The 20,329-nt window shown below is 41.0% G+C and overlaps 2 protein-coding genes across 4 annotated transcripts in view; both read left to right on the forward strand.

Annotated features, from left to right (window-relative positions):
• The first annotated feature begins 4,538 nt into the window (after positions 1–4,538).
• Positions 4,539–14,458, forward strand: cyyr1 (cysteine/tyrosine-rich 1). Of its 2 annotated transcripts, none has more exons than XM_019351140.2 (4): positions 4,539–4,802; positions 8,694–8,793; positions 10,698–10,861; positions 13,928–14,458. In XM_019351140.2, the coding sequence occupies exons 1-4, from the start codon at positions 4,598–4,600 to the stop codon at positions 14,059–14,061; spliced, it is 603 nt and encodes a 200-aa protein (XP_019206685.1). In that variant the 5' UTR covers positions 4,539–4,597; the 3' UTR covers positions 14,062–14,458. The 2 variants fall into 2 exon arrangements, with proteins under 2 accessions (XP_019206685.1, XP_013124348.1); XM_013268894.3 differs by having other exon boundaries at positions 4,662–4,982.
• A 1,055-nt stretch (positions 14,459–15,513) lies between these two features.
• Positions 15,514–20,329, forward strand: part of appa (amyloid beta (A4) precursor protein a) — a 35,968-nt gene continuing 31,152 nt past the window's right edge. For both annotated transcript variants that reach the window (XM_003440864.5, XM_005450040.3), the window contains exon 1: positions 15,514–15,686. In XM_003440864.5, coding sequence (XP_003440912.1) covers positions 15,627–15,686 — 60 coding nt within the window. In that variant the 5' untranslated portion in view covers positions 15,514–15,626. The remainder of the gene's footprint in view (positions 15,687–20,329) is intronic.

Consider the following 20,329-nt stretch of genomic DNA (forward strand, 5'->3'; position numbering starts at 1 on the left):
AAAAATAATGAAATATTGGTATCGGTATCTGTCTTGAAAAAATTAGCTTTAGTTATTAGAGTTGCAGGCGCATTTTATAGTTAAAACATTTTGGCAACACCTAGGCCTGGTTGAATTTCTCTCTCTCACACACACACACACACATGCACACACACATCAGTAGGTGAATTATCTAGATTGGAAAAGTAAGTTGCAGTACACGAGTGAAAAGAACTCCTTGTTTGTGAGTAAGGTAAGGATGGGTCTGACATTATTATGTTATTATTCCCATATATATCTGTTCAATTTCATACTTAGATGTAATATAACAAATGTTGTGCTGAGTACATTGACGTCACTCTGAATAAGCCGAGCTGTTGAGCAACTACCTTACTTCCTCCTCTAAAATTGGTCTAATCAAAGCGAGGCGCTACTTCAGATCCGGCTTAAAAGCAGTCATTGTCATGTTGAGCTACAGTGCAGAAAGTGGAAAATACACTGTCCTTACTTTACAGTCCGGCATAACAGGAAATAACTTTTAGGAAGCCACTGACGTCTTTTTTGCCTCAATGAAAATTTTGATTGTCACCTCGTGTCTCCTGAACTAGAAGCTGGAGCACATGTGGCACTTCCTGTTTGGCCCCGAGGAAGATGATTTCCCGCCCTGTCGGCTCCAGTACAGCACAAAGGAAATGATTATCCCCTAATTATAGATGGTTGAGAAGAAGATTGGCTGTCTCTGTAATCTTGATAATAGCATAATGTGTCACCAGCCCAAACAACTGGTCACGGTGATAACACTTTATGCTTTGCCTTTTTTTTTCCCTCTCAAATTACAGCTGATAGAAAATCACACAGTTATGGGGGAGATGTCACCTTCAGTGTGAATGTCTAAAATGAAACCGATGTCTACTTTCTTCTTCTTCTTTTTCTTCTTTTTTTACCTGCTTGTTTTTACATGTCTTACCGTCACATCATTACAGCTTAAAAGAAACATCTGGAAGGCATTATGAATCATCGCTGCTCGATGTGGGTGGCATTTCCGAGAACTAAATTACCTTCATCCTCTTGCCACCCTTGGTTGCTTGTAAAAGTTTGTTTAAATTATGGCAAATTTGATCCAGTTTTCCCAACTGCAGAAGAAACTGCATTCATATTTTGAGGATCTAAACCCATTATGGCCAAAAGAGGACTTCAGTAGGTACGTGCAGTAAGTGCAATATGAGTGTGCAAGCACAGACATGAAAATGTTCATAGTCCTCTAGATAAATTCATGCATTTACCAATAAACTCTACAGTTTAAGTCAAATTGCTACAGTATACTTCTGAAATCAGGACTGGAGTTTGCACATTTTTTCTTTGGCATGTAGTGATATGTTTCCATCCACGTTGTTTTGTTGTGACTTAATATATCAACACTAAAAATGTCTGGAGTCTCTTGAATATATAATATGAAACTATTTTATTTCTACTCTCTACATCCACTAACCAAAAAAAGCATGCTTGGGGGTGGGGGTGTATTAGTGTTCACATCCTGTCACGCCACTGCTAGCATCTGGCCACATCTCTTCGCACTGCTGCAGAGTGATGTGGATGGTGCGTAGTTTGGTGGAAAGGAAAACTGGATCATATGTATTTTTAACACATATGACTAGTGCCATTTAGCTCCATTGTATTCAAGTGTAGGGCAGCACGGTAGACCATCACCTCACACTGGTACGCTGGTTTCTGTGGTAAACTGGTCACCTGGCCAGGGTGTACCCCACCTTTTGTCCTAAGACATCAAAGATAACACTCTACTCCCCAAAGTCTTCGGCCTTGAACTGGATAAGCAAGAGTGGATGGATGGACATGTATGTATGTGCCAATACAGCCAATATCTCCAAAAAATGGGGAACTCCTATCCAAACATTTTAGATCAGGGGTTTCAAATGCAAGATTTGGCCCAGCGCTACAATCTGGCTCACTGAGGAGCTCTGGAAAACTTGATTTGGGACTTCTTTTTTTTTTTTTTCTACTGATAAAGACCTCCCCAATGGCCATTCATACTACATCAAAGTGAGTTCAGGATTTCTTTAGAAAGCTGAGATGTGCAGTTGAAGTTGCACGTCTTTTTCTTATCTTAAGATTTCTGAAGTAGGTTTCACTGGTCCGGCCCACTTAAGATCAAACCGGGCTGTATGCGGCCCACGATTTAAAATGAGTTTGACATCCCTGATCTATATATAGCACTACATATACCAAAGGAAAATGCTCTTTTTTGGGGGGGGGATACTTACCGTCCCTTTAAATAATCAGCTTTGATGTGGTGAAGTCAGCAGAAAAGGACAACTGTTATGTCTGACCAAATTTCCCAGCACAGTGGGGGGTGCATGGGGGTGGCGGCCTTACCCTTTTGGCTGAAGGTGCCATAATGGCCCTCCCCTCCCCTACATATACTGCCTTTATTCTGTCATGTGATCAGATATATATAATCCCCTAAATAATGGTTTCTGCTGTCATGGTCATAATTTTTCCTGCATATATAGATTCGATCAATACCCTCTTATCCATGCTTGGGATCTCATGAGTGAAAATAAGAGCCTCTGCTATTTAAAGCAGATTACTCAGAAGGCAGAGGCCTTGAAACACAGACCAGATTTAATGACTCCCCCTACCCCTGAGTTTGAGGGGCTGTGCAACTTTTTGTGTTCCCCTGTCCCTGACACTGATCTAAGCGTGTGTGATTCGTGTTGTTTCGCTTGCTGGAAAAAAATCCCGAGTGTTGTCAGGCAGGTGTGAAGCGGTGTATCGTGCCGCCGTGGGTCATTATCCTCTTTCATCTCAATAGAAGTCGTGATGTGACGGCAGCACGAGAAGCTGCGGCCTGAGATGAATGGAGGACAAGCGTGTGCGCGAGCACGTCAAAACACGTGCACTTTTCTCTCTCCGCACCAGGCTGACGGTCACAACGAAGATAAAACAGGAACTCAGACAGTGCCTTCAAAGTAAAAGCACCAATGGCTGTAAAATTCATTATATACCAATATCGCTAACTACATCTCATTCCTAATCAACTGTTACCACAGCGTGAACACCTGAGTTGCTATAATTACCAGACATAGCAACCAGACTACCAGACTACTAAAATTCAGTAGTGAGGATTTGTATGGATACGTGCTATAAAGTCAAAACAAGTCTTAAAGTGCGTAGGTTGACAGTATAGGCCTACACTTTATTAGTGGCATGTGACTAGCACAGGGTTGGACCCTGTTTTGTCTTTAGAACTGCCTTAATTGTTCATGAATCAAGTCTCCAGTCTCCAAATCCCAAATGTGCCCGGTTGACTTGATACTTGGTGACTGCGGAGATCATTTGAGTACAGTGAACTCATTGGTCTCTTTTAGACCATTCTCTGTAAACCCTAGAGAGGGTTGCATGGGAAAATCCCACCAGATCAGCAGTTTTTTAAAATATCATACCAAACATGCAAATACCAACAACCCTGTCATGTTCAGAGTCACCTTTCTCAGTTTGAGCTTCAGCAGGTCATCTTTGCAAAGTGAAAATTGCAGAAAATGTTGTTAATTATGACAATATTTTTAATAAAATGCATTGCTATTCCTGGTTTGGTGATGCTAGCCTTAGACAGAATTAACTGAAAACGAAAGTAATTATTAGAGGCATGTGAAATGATCCACTGATAGTATTGATACCAATGCTGGTATTGGTATTGGATCGATATTAGCGTGATAGGATCGATACTTTGTTTCTATCCTCTCAGTTCAGTATGAAGCGCAATGAATTGTGTTAAAATAATAATTTTTTGTTGGAACATCCATCTTTTATTTATAGCCTATAGCACATTTAAATAACAGTGCGGACCCGAAGTGCTTCCGGGACAAGCGCGTTTTAATTCCAGCTCTTCAAAAAACTCAGTTTCAAAATACAAAAAAAAGCTGAAAGTTGTGTTTTATTGTTGTAACTAATTATCGTGGAAAATAATCATCTCATAAATCATGACAAACTGCTCTCCCCTACGTAAGCTGCCTTTATAAGTTAAAACTATGGGTGTCGCTATTCATATCTGGAATACCGGCCTTGTATTGATTTGGTAACTAATTATAGAGCTAGAAAAAAAGCTTGTATCATGAAGACAACTACAAAACTCAAAGGCTTTGAGCCTTTATTCTGAAATCTTAAAAAAAAAAATTTATATGACAGCACACTCAATGCATATGGAAAAACTAAGATATATTTCTTTTTGAAATGTATTTTTCTTAAGACCTCTCGAGCTAATTAATACTTTTGCGTGAAACATTTTTAAATGATAAAAATCGGAATTTAATATTAACTACCACTTTCTGTTGTCTGGCAGAAGTGAGATAAAAGGGTGTCTTCCACTTGGGCTTATGGTTTTAGCTTGATTTTTTATATATATAGTTCGGGTGAAAATAAATAAATAAATAAACAAATAAATAAACAAACAAACAAACAAATAAAAATAAAACCCATCCATTAATTTTATTTTGAAAGTGTCGACCAGAAGCTTTTATATATAGCCCGTATCCCTCTGCGTGTGTGTGTGTGTGTCTCTCTCTCTGGTGTAAACTCAACAGGGTAATTTGAGAGAAGGGGGATGGCAGGGGGAGGGCAGGACAATAAAAAAAAAAAAACCTTGGCGATCAGTCGGAGGTGTGAGAACGAGACCCAGCAGGGCAGGAAAAGACGCTCACACGTGGAGGAGCAAACCGAACGCTTAAACAAGTACCCTACCCAACTAACTGCTGTCTGTTTCGGGGGGAGCGAAGGGATAAGGCAATGCTACTGGGAGAGCCGTATAGGTGAGGAGACCAGGCAGTGTAAATGAGCGCTTTTTGTTATATTCTGTGATTGAGAAAGTAAGAGCAGAGAGGGGGGGAAAGTGGGCACACGGTGAGAGAAGATTATGGAAACCCTCTGGAGGAGGAGGACGCAGGCGGTGAGATGGAAGTGGAACTCGCTGCTACTCTGTTTATTCACCGGTGAGTTTCTACTTTAATCGTTTAAAACACTTTCATCTCCCAGTCACCTTTAAGGTGGCTTTAGTGGCTCTTCCAGCCGTACAAATAAGCCCCTGGACGAGCGCAATGAAACGTTTGGAAAGGAAGGAAACTGTTTAATATATAAGCACATTTGGGGGGAGGATTGTTTTGGGGGGTTTTTTGTTTGTTTTTTGTTGTTGTTGTTTTGGGGTTTTTTGTAGAGATTTTCAAAATCCGAGAACAGTCAAGACCTGAAAACTGCTAGAAACTTTTCATCTTGAGTTAAAGTGTGCCTTACAGGGCTGCTGTGGTTGGGGGCAGGGGAGAGGACTGGCTGGAGGGGTTGGTGTATGTATTTGAGAGAAGGAGCAAGAAAGAAAAGGGGTGGGGGGGTGAAGGACATGGTCCCATTGTCTCCCAGCGTGTGGAGAGACAGGAGCCAGGACCTCAAGAGGGACCACCCAGACTGAGCACACCAGAGGTCTGCAAAAAAAACAAAAATGGGACCGCCTATTGATTTGACATGGAAGTATTTGATTCAGGGAGGTAGTGTGTAATTAAAAGGATGTGTCACCACTGCAAAGACAGCATCTATTAAACTAAGATAAATAAATAAATAAAGGCTTAACTGATTTGGAAATCCACACTTTCGCTGCACACGCCCCTGCCACCCCGCCCTACCCAATTTTCATATTACGTTTTTTTATGACATACCTCCATCTGTAGTAATGTAAAACCATCCCTCTCTCATCTACTTTCTCTGCCTCCGTTTGAACCCATGTGTGGAAATATGTGCGCATATTCCCCTTGGGCAAACACAGTCTGAGTGTGAGTGATTGCTGAGAGAAAGCAGAGCCGGGTGTACACACATGCTTGTTTTTTCTTCCTTTCTTTTCCTTTTTTTTCTGCAGCGTCCTTCATCTGAATCGCGTCCCCGGTGCGCTCTTGGTTGTGAAAGGCTCCCGACCTTCTGCGCGAAAAAGCTGCAAATATCACAGAGAGCCTTCGGGATGAAAAGGGCTGGTGTCGTGGCAGCAGGTTGAGACGAGTACACAGAGAGGCACAGCTGTGTGCACAATGCTTTTTAGCTGAGCCCTGGGGTGGGGAGGTGGGACGGTTAATAAAGCACATTAGTCAAACACACACACTAAAGAGATCCTGCCAATGTCACTCACTCAAATGGGTGTTAAATTCTCGTTGTGGATCATGAATTGCGTCGGTGCAGAAGGAGAAAAGCTCTGAAATCATCTTAATTTGATCCATCACGCATACACAAACACTTGTACTGTATCTTATTCTAATGGTCTCCCACTCAAGGAGTAATTAATTCAGCCGGTGGATTGCTGAGGCTCACGATCGTATGCTAATTAGAGAGCCACAGTTATGAGTGCTCTTAGGAGCTTGGAGAGGAAAAAAAGGGTGACTGGACCTCCCATCCAAGAGGCTTCCTCAGTTCTAAAAACAAAAAGGTGGAGAGACCCGCGTATTTAAACCCTTGTGGAGGTTGTCCCCTTTGGTCACCCACTATTGATCATCACATCACAAGACTGCCATGAGCTGGATGACTGAGAGCCTAAACAGATCTTGAGGACTCTTAAAGTTTGCCTGAACTCCAGCAATGTGGCTTTTCCCAAAGCTGAGGGGCTTGTAGGAAATAGGTACTTCAGGGAATAGCTAAAAAACAAATTTTTGAGGTTGAAACGTCTTCGGTCAACTCCCCAAAACACCGGAGTCTGGTCTTATTATAGGCAGCCTAATCTTTATGCTTCATTTGTACCAAATGCATTTTTCCAGCGATTTGCAGTCTCTGAGTCAGAGCCTGATGGTCCGCAGAGATTTCAGTTTTCTTCTTGCTTTTTCATCAGTTTTGGTAAAGGCTCAGTTTTATCTCCTGGAGTCTGAATACAGTGGAAAAACAGCTGAGTTGGAAAAAAAGGTTTGCGAGGGACTCAAGTGTGTAAAAGATCTACTTCTATCTGGTCGAAGTCATGGCAGCCTTGACAGAAGGGACTGCTAAGCTATGGGCGTGCTATTATTACTGATAAACTGCATTGTTTGGTGCTTATTGTCAAGTCTCTTGTTCAAGTGCAGAGCCAGTTCTGCATGAGTTCCTTTTAAAAACCATCCCACATATGATCACTTCTGAGAACTGAGCCTTGTGTCCCTAGTGGTTGCCTAGTGCCGCGTTGCCTGGGTGTTGCATACCTGTACACAGGCTACACAATGGAACGCAGCATTAGAAGAAGTTTGTGTAATTTTGGTGGGAAGAAACCGAGAGAGGACTGAATATGGATCTGTGAAATCAGCTGTGAGCTCTCAAACAGAAACTCACAACAGCGGTTTCATCTTTTTTTTTTATGTTGCACAATATAGGTGATTAATACAAAATATTGCCTCACACAGTTCTGGGACAACAACTTTGTGGTGGTGCCGGTTGCAGATTAGGCACCAGATTACACCCAGAGTCAGTGGAAAAGAGGTGCTGGTGTCCATCGTGTCCAAATGCCTCACCAAGATTTAATACCAGACACTCTCCATGATGCAGCTCTTCCCATTTATCCAGGCTTGGGACTGGTGATGTACCAAAAAGGATTGCCTGTATTTAAACAGTTGTTAATGACTTGTTGGTTTATAATATGTCAAACATAGCTGTCATGAAGGATATCAAGTCATTTTAAGCTAGTCAAGAGATTCTTGTCATTAGGTAGAAGCTGCAGAAACCACTGGATTGATTTTAATGTAGGTACAGTAACGCAGCGTCATAAAAAAACTTACAAAATAGGTCATTTCTTTATTTCACATGTAGTTTATTAACCAGTGGCTGGGTTATATTCAAGCCCATGGAATAAACTTTAAAAACCTTAACCTTAAGACAAGGAAGGTTCTGGTATCCTAACACGATCTAAATTTAATATTACAGGTACGTCATCATATGAAAAGTGTTATGTTTTTTTGCTGTGTCACAGATTTGTCTGTCATCCTACATCAGCCTACAGTGTTTGATTCAGCCGGTGGGACACGTGGGCTGTTTTGCCACCTCGGTCCAGCCTGCGTGTGGGAAAATAAACCGTGCACATGTAGTTTTCAATGGTGAAACCCTGAACGGCACGTGGCCTTCCTGTTTTATGCCATCAGGAGGTTCTTCTTTCATAGGCAATTGTGATATTTCTCTTTGTAGTCGAAGACTGAATTAAAATGTTTTTTGTCCCTGCTGGCTGATATTAAGAAACATTATTGTGATGGAGGCAAGCAGGGTTGGCTGAGTGCACTGAAACAAAACCCTAATGTGTGTGTTTCTCTTTTTCTTTTTCCCTGAATGCTCCGCAGGTGCATTTAACACAGGCAGTGCCTTTAAATCAGTCTTGAAATATAAATAGAAGCTGCCAGTTGGAGGTTGTGTGCTTAGGGGTTAGTTCATAAGAGGTTTCATTATAGTGTTGAAGTTTTTTTTTGTTTTTTTTTTGTTTTTTCATGATGGGAAAGGATCAAAAAGTGTTGGCAAGACCTGAATGAAGAAGTTTTTGAAGTGTACACTGGCAGCTTAACACCTTGACAATGCTCTGTGAGATTTTGTTTCCACTATTTCATCGAAGGGACTCTCTCTCAGGCTTCATCTTTTTGTCCACTCACACTTCTTTTGCTCCACAAACCTATGACATCCTGCATTAGCAGTCTGTAACCAGTGTGTGGTTGCTTTTGTGTGTGTTACAGGTGGCAGCGAGGCCCAGTGTGAGGGCTGCGTAGAGTACTGCTGCGATGGGTCGCCGCCTTTCTGCTGTTCCTACTACGCCTATGTGGGAGACGTCCTCTCGTAAGTAGAGGTGGGGGATTAATCCAAATATCGATAGTATCGATACCAACGGTGCTAATGGTATTGGTACTGGATCGATACTAGCGCAGCAGGATCGATACTTTGTATTTACTTGGTATCGGGTCGATACCACAATTTACAGTATCAAGTCACCCCACATACACCGGAAGCAATACAAAGATATCAAAGACAGTGTTTTTGTTGGAGTTCTCTCAAGTTTTAAGGTCCTGATTTCTGTAAAGGCAAAAATATCTAGCAGTGGTGTTAAGACTGCCATCACCCTTTCCCTTTTTTGTGTCTAAATATAGCTGATAACAAAATACAGGTGTAGCCGCTGGCAAATCTGTTTTTCAGACACTTTCATCAGGATAAATTAAGGACTGACTCAAGGTCCCGGTGTAGCTGTCCGGCCTTTAACAGCCTTGGTTGCCAGGAAGCCGCAATTATCTCCCATCAGTTCACGGTCACATTACATGTATTGTGTCGGATCCTACTGGAAATAAGAGAACGCATTATCCGATGTCTGTGTTTACTGTTTTGTTGTTTTAGTTTGTTTTTTCTTTTTCTTTTTCTACCACCATAAAACAAAGAGTGGAAGGAAGAGCTTGACGTGCTTAGGTAGTTTGGTGCTAAAAGCGTAGAAAAGAGGTCAATGTTTTAATCTGCTGATTAGCGAGAGAGTCAGTAAATGCTGGCTAAGAAAGCCCCCAGTATTTGAGTCTCTGACTGGAATCTACACCTCCTTCTCAGCCTGCGTTTAAAGTGTGGAGGTTATTTAAAGGAGAGAGAGCTCATTCAGGTGGGTGCTATTCAGAAGACATTCAGTCGATCTGCACAGCACAGCTGCTTTAGCGCATACAAGGGGACCTGGGGGCTTTTCCTATATTTTTATGGCCGGTTTTAAATCATGTCACTGCATGTGCAAATAGTCCCTGCAAGTCAAGGGCTCAGGCTTCAGACTGGTCTAAAAAAAATAATTGGCAGTTTTAAAAAAATATTTGGCTCCATGTAATGTCAGTGAGAGCAGATATCCCTAATATGGTCAGCCCAGTTCAGATCTTTTGTTTATGAGGGGCAGCCGATCAGAAGTACATTGGCTTAAAGTGAGGGTTTAACATGTCCCCTTTAGCCCTGCAATAGACTGGTGGCCTGCTAAGGCTGTACCCAAGCTCTCATTAGGCTCCAGCCCCCCGACAACCAATGGAGGATGGATGTAGGTCTCCTTTAACATATCTTCCAGACCTTTAAAGTCTTAGCATGCTTTTTGTCCTGTCTTTCTCCCCTCACCTCCAACTCGTCACGACAGATGGCTGTCCATCCCTGAGCCTAGCTCTGTTGCAGGTTCCTGTTAAAATGGAGTTTTTCTTTCCTGCTGTCACCAAGTGCTTGCACATAGGGGATTGTCTGATTTTTGTGGTTATTCTAGTTTTTTTTAATCTTACAAGATAAAGTGCCTTGAGGCAACTGTTGTTCTTATTTGGTGCTATATAAATAAAACTGAATTGAAATTAAACTGAATTGATGGTAATTGTAAGAAAGTAACTGTATCCTTATTTTTTTCCCTCCATCTTATGTGTATATTTGTTCTAATTCTATCTGATAACCTTTTAACGCTTGATTATATTCATAATTTGCAAAGCAGCCTTGGCTGACATGTTGACTCATGCTGACCACGAAGATGTAACAAACCTGTCAGCGATGAGTCCTTTTTCTATTTTCCAGTGCCAGTTCACAAGATCTTCCGCAGTCACATGGTCACAGGCACACGCATATCACACACAGCTGAGTTACATCAGATGCTGCAGTTTATCTCCATGGCAGCACCTTAGAAATATTGGGTAGCATGTCTGTTGGAGACAGCTGCCTCCTTTCTCACGTGTGTGTGTTTGTTTTTGTTTTTCCAGGGGCACTGCCATCTCTGGTATTGTTTTTGGTGTGGTGTTTTTGATGGGGGCCGTGGCAGCCTTATTCCTGTGCGTGTGCATGTGCATGAAGAACGGGCGTGGTGCACGGGTCGGCGTGTTCAGCACCTCCTATAACATCAGCACTGTGACCCAGGGCTATCCAGGTGGGACAGTACACACAACCACACAACTTGATGTGTCCTATACTATTATTACTGCATTATATATATTTTAAAATACATCAAGTTAATTGGATTTTAACTGCATACAAGGGGCAAGAGAATTAGATATTTACTCTTTAAGACAGAAAGATTTATCAATAGGTCAATATTGTCATCTATCATCATTTTCATCAAATAGCTAATATGATGAAGCTATCTGATGATCTGTTGGCAGTGAATGAATGAAAAAGTAAAGAAGAGAGGAGAAACACCTTTCAACTATGTCACAAGTGTTGCCCTCAGGAGTGCCCTCCATTTGTGTATACCGGGAAAACAAACAGGCATTCGCTTAGGTAAATTTCAATTTGTGTCTGCACCGTCAGACTTGATATGAAGGATCATAATATTGTTTTATCAACTGAGAAGTAGTCCTCTTCACCAAAGAAGTGAAAACGTAAAGGAAAGGGACATGTTATTAAAATCTCATCTTCTTCCTTCTCGCCTAAAGCCTCAGCTCCAGAACTGAAATCAGTGCTCTAACACACAGAAACGTGCATAAACGTGCTTATTTATTCCAGATATTGTCACAATTACTTACTGTCAGCAGATTAGACATGTGACCCTCCCTTCTCCAGACAGCTGACCACGAGCCAGTGTTGTGCCACTGCGGTACAATTTCTGACAGGGGTAATTACAACACCAGCTAATAACAGCTAAAAGTGCAAGATTTACTGACAAAAAAGTTTAGGATATCCTCAACAACTCACTTAGGTGTCACTGTCATCTTCACAAGTGAGCTTCACTGACTCAGCAACCTGTATTGAACTCCTTTCACAAAGTTTCAAAGCCTCATCCAGAGTAGACGTGGACACTTTACTCTGGCATATCAACAGCTGAGATAAACAATGTACTGATGGTCTACCCACACAGCACGAGACTCCGGGGCAGATCCAGTCTGAGTCAGGCTGAGGCTTTTGTTGTCTTAGTACACCCAATACAGATGAACAGTGATCAGACTTTGAGGTAAAAACGTAAAATACCGCAAAATATTTAATTGATCACATCTGTTTTGAAGTCATTGCTAAGTGTTGATATTATTTAAATAATTTGTACAAACAGTATTAGAAACATGCTGGCTGTCTGTGGCCATTATGGGGGATCTAAATTTAGTGTGTTTGTAGTATAGCGGCCACCATAACTAGTATTATCTGCCTGTATTGGTAGGGGTAAGAAAACAGAACTTAGTTGACTGCAATCTGCACTCTACTGACATCTAGTGGTGAGATTTAACACACTCTAGAATTAAATCATTAAATATTGGTATCGGTCTTAAAAATCCTATATCGATCAGGCTCTACTATTGTTGAACACTGATAGCTGTAACTATTATTTTTTTTAAACTAAAATGTATATTAATGTTAATGATGGGGTCGGGGTTTCAAGCTAGTTAGTTTTGATCCTATTCTGGTACATGTGCTGTAGACAGTGCTGAAAGCATATTGGAGTTGGAGCCTCTCTTCTGGACAAACTATTGCCTTTTTTATACCAAAATGGTCCTGGTACTGGACCAGTTCTGAGTTTGCTCCATATCAGAACTGGTCTGCTTTTCAGTGTGAATGGCACGCAGCATTTGCAGCCAAAATTGGGATATTTCCCATAAGAACAACATTGGGACACACATTTTGTGGGCTGCATCTGCTGGTTCTAGATTGGGCACCAGAACAATACTATATACTGGAGCATATGTGCACTATTACTGTTATAACTGTTAAAGGGCAATATTGAACAGTAATAAAAGTGGTACAACGAAATTAATCAAACATTTTAAGGATATTTATTAGTTAATGCTGCTCAGTTGTTTGTAACAAATCTGTCATATGTGAATATATTATTAGTATTAGAACTTTATTTATACTATAGTTTATCAGGAAGCAGTCTAAGTAATTGATTTGGGTCTACATGATGACTTACACACAAATGAGGCTGCTACACTGATTTCGGTATGGTGAAACCTTATCTACTGGCCTCAGGCGACACCTGAAAATAAAACTGAAAAAGAAAAATGAAGGGGCGTATTATGTTACAAGCTCCACCGGGACCACAAACAAATTTACCATGGCCACTATTCAATCATTATAGACAAATAAGTACTTTTCTTTAAATAGCTTTCATTACCTGCTAGATTCTATGCTTGTTTTTTCTCACTGCTCTCAGAGCTCCACATCTGATACACTCTGTTCCTGCTTAAGAGGGAGAAAATGGCAACAATGTTTCCACCTTGTTCTCACAAGGTACATTGTCTGCGCATCATAGTCTGTGTTCTATGATACTCTCCAGCCTAAGGAATGCTACTGTTTTGTTTGTTTTTTTCCTTCTGGGGCTCATTACTTATTATGTTTCATTCTTCTCTGCGTATCACCTTCATGTTACACTGGCCGAGAGCTCGCCACACTGCCCTGCAGCTCTGATCATGTTTCATGAATACAGCACAGTGCAATGTCAGTACATGTACTGTATGATGAACGTACACTTGTTTCTCCACTGGGTGTGAGGAGTAGTTGCTGCTATTATTTGCTTACTCCAAGCCCATAAGTGAGTCACTTTCGATTGATATTAATTTTTTATTTATTTTCCCTATCAGCGCTAGTCATTTTAAAATAAAGTCCTTACTCACCACTATGTGACTGTTAGCAAGCTCTAACCTCTTAACCCCCTTTCTGTTATATCTGCAGCTTTGTTGTTCTTGTGAATAATGCAAGTTCCCTCAGTGAAATTGATAGACGGGGTCAACTAAAGTGCCTTTTTACAGTATTTCCATTTCTTCCTTCGTTCAGCATGGGCACCAAAGAATGTGGTTTCTCTATGTAACCACTAGAGGGTGCAACTGTCGTGTCAAACCTGCAGTAAAATTGGGGCAGGCATCCTGAGCTTCAGTGGGCCTCATTCATATTGAATATGGAAGAAATGTGAAGCCTGTAATTATTACAGAATAACTGAGTTGATTTTTTGTTGTTGTTGTTTTTTTTTTTTTACCAGCCTGCTTACTGTCAATTTTGTTCTCACACACAGGTCCACCGCCTCCATACACCTACGACTGTGAGATGTACCCTCCATCCCTTCATCCCCCGCCCTACACCCCAACACAGCCTAGGTCAGCTAACTACTCCCCGCCGCCTCCTTACCCTGGATACACCCGAAAGTGAATCCCTGCTGCGCTAAACATGCTGCCACGGCCCAGATTCGCAGAGACGGCTGTGCACCTCCGAACTCCGAAGCAGCGAGCTGGTGTTGCAATTTGGGTGTGACCACCAAAAATTTCCACACTGAAACACAAATCTAACTGGCAGGCCAGAGCACTCGGTTCAGCTTTCCCGTATTTCTGCTGCTCTGTAGTTGAGGACGTGGTGGGGAAGTAATCATTTGACAAATGTGGGTCAAGCTGGCCAAAGAGCCTCAACTCATCTGATGATAGACTTAACAGTTAGCAGCCCTGCTGGCCGGCAGCTGGTACTTTTTTGCCTGCTAATAACCAATATCCCTTATCCGTCCCCCACACCTGTGCACATTAAAGGCAGTGCACCATTCAAATGATCACTTTTGTCAGCACAGAGGGGGAAAAGCTCGTATCACTTGAGGCAAAGAGTCTTTCCTGGACACAGACACAGTGTAGACTTACAGAAAGTTATCAAGCCCTCATGGGTTTTTTTTTTTGTTTTAATCTTGAGTTATGTCAGTGTCTGAAGAGTACATTGATGATTAAGTCTGTTTTTAAATGCAGGTCTGGACCTGTCACATAAAGACTTGAATATAATTCATAATAATGCCCATCTTTATGGCGTGGATGGCTTGTAAGGATTAATGAACGTTTTTTTGTTTTGTTGTTATTGTCTTACTTGAAAAAACATGTTATGAACTGTGGTCACACTGAAACAGAAACATGTCTTTCTGTTGTGTTTTATGAAATTGTTGAACTGCCACAGTAACAGATTCATGGTGGAATTACAGCTGAAGGCTGATTTAAAGATTTTAATCTAGAGTGACCTCAGCCATAGCACAATGAGGTCGCTTTCCCAGGCTGACTGTGAATGATGGAAAGGATTTAAACCATGTAATAAATATAGTGAGGTAAATAAAGTGCTTTGTTACTGTTTCCAATAACTGTTGTAAATAAAATGTTTTTAAAGTGTTAACTCCAGTATTCCTTTACACTATGATTAATAATACAACTTGTTTTATTGAGTTTTTTTGTGTTTAATATGTTTTCCTAATAACAAAAACTCATAACAGGAATACAAATAACATTCACAATATAATCCAGTGACTCATAATAGCAGCATTACAATTGCTCAATACAGTGAAGTAAGCTAGAAAGGCTAACATTAAAATAATAATCATAATGACTAATACTGGGAGATTTATTTTTCTCAGTTAAAAGAAACGGAATTCTTGGGGGCTGTTTTTGCTCTAAAATAAAAAAAAAGGGAACATGCGCACGCAAGTAGGCTATGTGCGCGTGTGAGTTAGCTCAACAAGAGATTTAAACAAACGTGTGCGCGCCGGGAATATAGCGCGTGAGTGTGTGTGTTAATCCCACTCTGCCGTGGTCAGGTGATCCGGCGCTGAGCAGCTGTACAGCCTCGGTATCGCTCACCATCAGACAACGGGAGACACCGGCGCTGAGCACACTCGTTTTCTCGCCTGACGCAAAGCTTTAGAAAACGGTGCGGTGTAACGCTAGCCTGTAGGAGCGTTGTTTTAGCGAAAAGGCATGGGGGACCGAGTAGCTTTACTGCTGCTGGTTGTAGCGGCTTCGGCTCTGGCTGTCGAGGTAAGAGAAAAGCTTCATTTTTTCCCCTATGTGCGAGAATTTGTAGCATTTACCCCCCTCCACCATATTGTTGATGTCGGCTGAGTCAAGTGAGCTAGAGGTAGCTAAAAGGAGACCGGAAGTTGAACTGTTCTTCCTTCAAAAGTAAAGCTTAGACTAGATTTGTTTAATATTTAAAAAAAACGAAGGAATTGAATCGTTGTAGATAAATTTATTGTGTCTACCGATCCATCAACAGCAAGCTGTCATTTCTGTCCTATAAAACTGCTCCTAACACGGTGTGTTTGAATATAAATGCGCAGTTTGTTTTGTGTTGAAGGTTGTAACCGGAAGTTTAATGTAAAACAATCAAGCTAACTTGAATGCTAAACATGAATTCTTTTGGATTCCTAAATCAGAGTCGACGTGAATATTTAGTACAATTTCGCGTATCCACTGGGCTATTTCATTACTATTCTTCACTGTCTGTTGTTAACAAGTACAATTTGAAGCAAATGATGTATTCACATAGTTTAATTTAAATACCCTCGCTTTAAGTGTAATTTAATTTCATTTACTGAGTCTTTGTGACAAAGGAGACAAGCTCCGAATCCTTTGACTTAAACCTGTGGCCGATGTGTTTCCCTTTTTCCCCTCATGTTGCGTTAAAACTGAGAAACTGCTCGTTTTGTTGTGATTTACAACGTTACAAACCGGTCAGGTTTGCCAGCGAACCTTTTCCAGCCAGTGACACTGCGCAGATGGTTACGGAATCTGTTCCTGTCCAGTGGTCATCTGCGCTAATTCAATCTCGTTATGCTAATCACGGTGAATAAACGTAAAAGCGTATTGTCTCATTTTCTATATCCCCGGGCTAATTTATTGGCAGTGGGCGTGTTTTTTTTTGTTTTTTGTTTTTTTTGTTGTTGTTTGGGTGTTTTTTTTTTTGTAAGTGTAAGTAAAAACGTAATTCTCTCTCGTTAATAATAATAAAGGCTTGGGATGACGGGGCTTTAAATACAATAAAAATGTAAAAATAAAATAGCGACTATGCGAGTTTCTGCGGGAAAACAAAACGCCACAAACGCCCTCCACGTATTACATGGGCGAGAATAGAGAAGTAAGATGGCGGCGGTGCACTGCAGCATTTATCGAGGGGAAACTGGGAAGCCAACAGGAGCTTTGACTGGCATTGTTGCCTTTCATTGCTCCTTTTTTTTTTTTTTTTTTTTTTTTTTTTTTTTTAAAGCCATATAGGAGAGTTTAACATGCGAGCAGTAACACTGGTTATGTATTATCACGGAGCTCTACATAATCGCTGCTTATGGATTTTTTTTTTTAAATAGGGTCTTTGCCAGGAACAGCGCTTTGTGACTGTCCACTGCGAAAATGCCTATTTTTACACGCCGTCTACTCAATCCTGTGCTGATGCCTGTCTGATTTCAGACATGTTCAGTGGCCTACGCGTTTATAAAAATAAATAAATAAATAATAAATCATCATTGTCGTCATCATTGTCTATTGTGGCTCTGTCATGACAGAATTACTCATTTCCTTTTCTCAAAAAAAAAAAAAAAAAAAAATCCCTTCCCTAACTGTGAAATATTCAGTTATTTTAATCAGTAATTTTCATGAAAATGTGTTAAAATCTTGCTTTTCATGATTTGCGCTGTGGCTTTGTTGTGAGAGAAATGACACATTCCCTTAGCCACACCACACCACATTGAATGTCCAATTGTGGAAGAGGAGGGATTGTTGGTTTTTAATAATCGGAGCTCTTAAACATGATAAATCGACTAATGGTGCCAGCAAACTGTTAGCCTGGGTCCTTCTGTGCATTAAGGATCAGTGTTTGAGGTGAAATTAGGCAGCTGATCTTTGTTGTTTCATGTAAGCATCCGCTGCAATCAGTGGACTTGGAATGGGGAGTTTGGACTTCTTTTTAAGCAAACCCTTGGCTTTGTTGATAATCCAAAGCTGAGGTCGGTCCAGACAATCCCTGGCCTTTGAGTCCTGTGTTTACATCAGAAACAAAGACACGAGCATGAATAGAGCAAATTTACCCAAGATGAGATAAACGAGATGTTGTAAGTTTTTTGATCTTGTTATGGCTTGCTTTTTCTCGGCCCTTGATGACTGGCACATACAAACGCTGCTAAACACTTAGCCCGAGGAAGCAGCTTTTCCTGACAGACCCGCCCTGTACACGCTGGCCGCGGTGTGGAGCGTGGGAGTTAGATGCCAGCCTTTGTGTATTTCCAAATCCTTGGGAAATGGCTCTTGGATGGGTGCTGGCAGCCTGTTTGTGTGCACACTGCAGTGTTTCAGCCCGGGGGTGGACCAGCCCTCTCCCTTTATTAGCGAACCTTAATGCCATTATGCCTGTTGGCAGTGCCAGTGCTTCGCTCTCTGGCATGCTCTCTGCTGCTCACACTGCAGTTTGAGGTCTTTGAAGGAGAAATCCACTTGACACTAATGTGTCCTCTCTCGTTTTCCATTTTCTTATTTTCCGCTTTCTTGAGCTCAATTTCACCTGCATCGCATCCACTTCTGTTCCAGTTTGAAGTTGATATTTTGCAGAAGGCCTTTTTGACAGCCCTCACAGAAGGGGGGGTCGTTTTGTGTTTAACCCGGTGTCTCCAGAATATTTGTAGACTGAAAAGCAATTGCAAGTGAGTGAGTTTTAACTGTAAGAAATGTGCGTGATTGTCGACTGTTGAATTGGTCTGGGACTGACACCGAAAAACCTGTTGTAGTTGTTTGGTTTTTTTTGTTTGTTTTTTTTTTTTCTTTGTATGTTAATCTAGAGCTGAGACAATTAGTCCATTAATTGATCAGTCATTCCATGGAAAGCATCAACTATTTGTAATTAATTAAAATCCTCTGTATACAGCCTGTTTTACAATGAATTGTATTGATTTCTCATAAAGCTGTTATTTGTATACGAACCGGGATTACTCGATTTAATGAATAACCCTTCAAATTAATTACTCAGTACAGACATGTACTCAAATCAGTGGTTTGGATGTTTTTGGAAACAAATACTTGAACTCTTAAGTGATACATTGGCTCATTGCTAAGTGTAGTGACCAAAATAATCAGTTTTGATTTTTCAATTCTTTTTAATTATCAAAAATTATTTAAGTGAACTGCCAAGCAATGAAAATAATGCTAGGCTGTCGGGCTGTAACTCTTTTCCTGGATATTGTCATATGCCCTTCTTTTATCTGGCTTTAATCCCGCCTCTCCTACCAGCTGTGATAATATTTGGTTATGAAAAATACTGGTGCAAACAGCACATTGTCCATCCTGGTTGTGTCAACAACGACGACGTTGATACCGCAGCACTCCCAGTTAATGCCTCTCCCCTCTCCGTCTGACCAAGAGAAAAGAATTCCTGACCTTTTGTTTCTGTTGTGGTAAACTGGGATGACACCTATCTGGTTGTTGTCTTTTGGAGCTTTGTGTCTGCCTCCACCTAACAAAACCTGAGACAGCTCATAGGGTGTTTTTTTTTTTTTTTTTTTTTTTTTTTTTTTTTTCTCCAAGTAATGAGCTGTCCAAAACAGCAAACTCTTAAGAAAGGATAGTGTTCATTTCCCATTGTATCAGAAATGGGTGCAGTTCACCAATCACTCCCTCAAAACATGGTCCTCATTGAATATAAGTGAATAGAGCTAAATGGCCAAGGCAATTACAGCTGAATGTAGACAAAGAAGCCCAGATTTTAGTAAATTAAGATGTGAAAGGAAAGCCAAACATGCCCAAAAGACACCAGCACAATAAACCTTTAGATGAGTTGACTCAAAGCTGAAAGTTAGACACGCATGCTATCAGGTGGCTTGTGGTGCTGTGAAATACCTAATACTTAAAGAGAAGTCTCTTACTGTGATCAGTTTTGCTACTAATAAAGAAGACGCTGTGAGACACTGTGAAACTGTAAGTTTAAGTATAGGAGCTTCTGTTTAGAAATGGTCTGCCTCAACCTTATTCTAGTGTTTTCCTCTCTAGACTCCCTCCTTTTCAAAGTATGGTAGGAATCCGGTAGTGCAGAGGCCAGTAGCGAGGTCAAAGGCTTGCTTTGTGTACTTCAGCCTGCTCTCTGAATGAAATATTGTGGACAACCACAAGAAGGTTTGAATAAATCCATCAAGTATCTGATGGTTGGGCTTCCTTTGAAGTCTGCAAAGTATATCTCTGCAGGTGCATTTGTACTAGTAGTCTCTGGGTTTTTCCATCTAGTTTTAAGTTTAGGATTGAGTCAAGAACCTGCTACACTGACTGTAATGGAGAGTAGTACCAGGCATAAATTGCCAAGTTGTAGAGGAGAGCTTTCCTTGGTTTACTTTTTAGTTAAAGTGCGGTTGTGTTAACCTGACAGTTTTTGATGACTCTGTTACACCACGGCCCCTTCATTTTCAAGACATTGTGTCTCACTAATGCGATTCTGCAAGTCAGTCCTCCAGAAAAAGCCTTCGCCTCGTCTTCCTCCGCCTCTTTGTGTCTGGCTTATAATTAGCTCTAATAGGTCAACATGTACTTTATTCTCAGGTTGTCTTCAGGGAACATTCTTCCTCCTCCCTTTTTTCTTCCCCCCTTCATTTCAGAGTGAATCTCCCACTACACGGCAGCACCATTCATCACTATTCCACTGTTATTTCCAT

Source organism: Oreochromis niloticus, linkage group LG23 (assembly GCF_001858045.2).
Source record: "Oreochromis niloticus isolate F11D_XX linkage group LG23, O_niloticus_UMD_NMBU, whole genome shotgun sequence".
Classification (NCBI taxonomy): domain Eukaryota; kingdom Metazoa; phylum Chordata; class Actinopteri; order Cichliformes; family Cichlidae; genus Oreochromis; species Oreochromis niloticus.

Excerpts from the sequence above, each read along its gene's own strand:
- cyyr1 (XM_019351140.2), top strand. The coding sequence starts at position 4,598 with ATGGCAGGGGGAGGGCAGGACAATAAAAAAAAAAAAACCTTGGCGATC. Across the intron at positions 4,803-8,693 it reads CTACTGGGAGAGCCGTATAG|GTGGCAGCGAGGCCCAGTGT; the intron begins GTGAGGAGACCA and ends TGTGTGTTACAG. Across the intron at positions 10,862-13,927 it reads TGTGACCCAGGGCTATCCAG|GTCCACCGCCTCCATACACC; the intron begins GTGGGACAGTAC and ends TCTCACACACAG.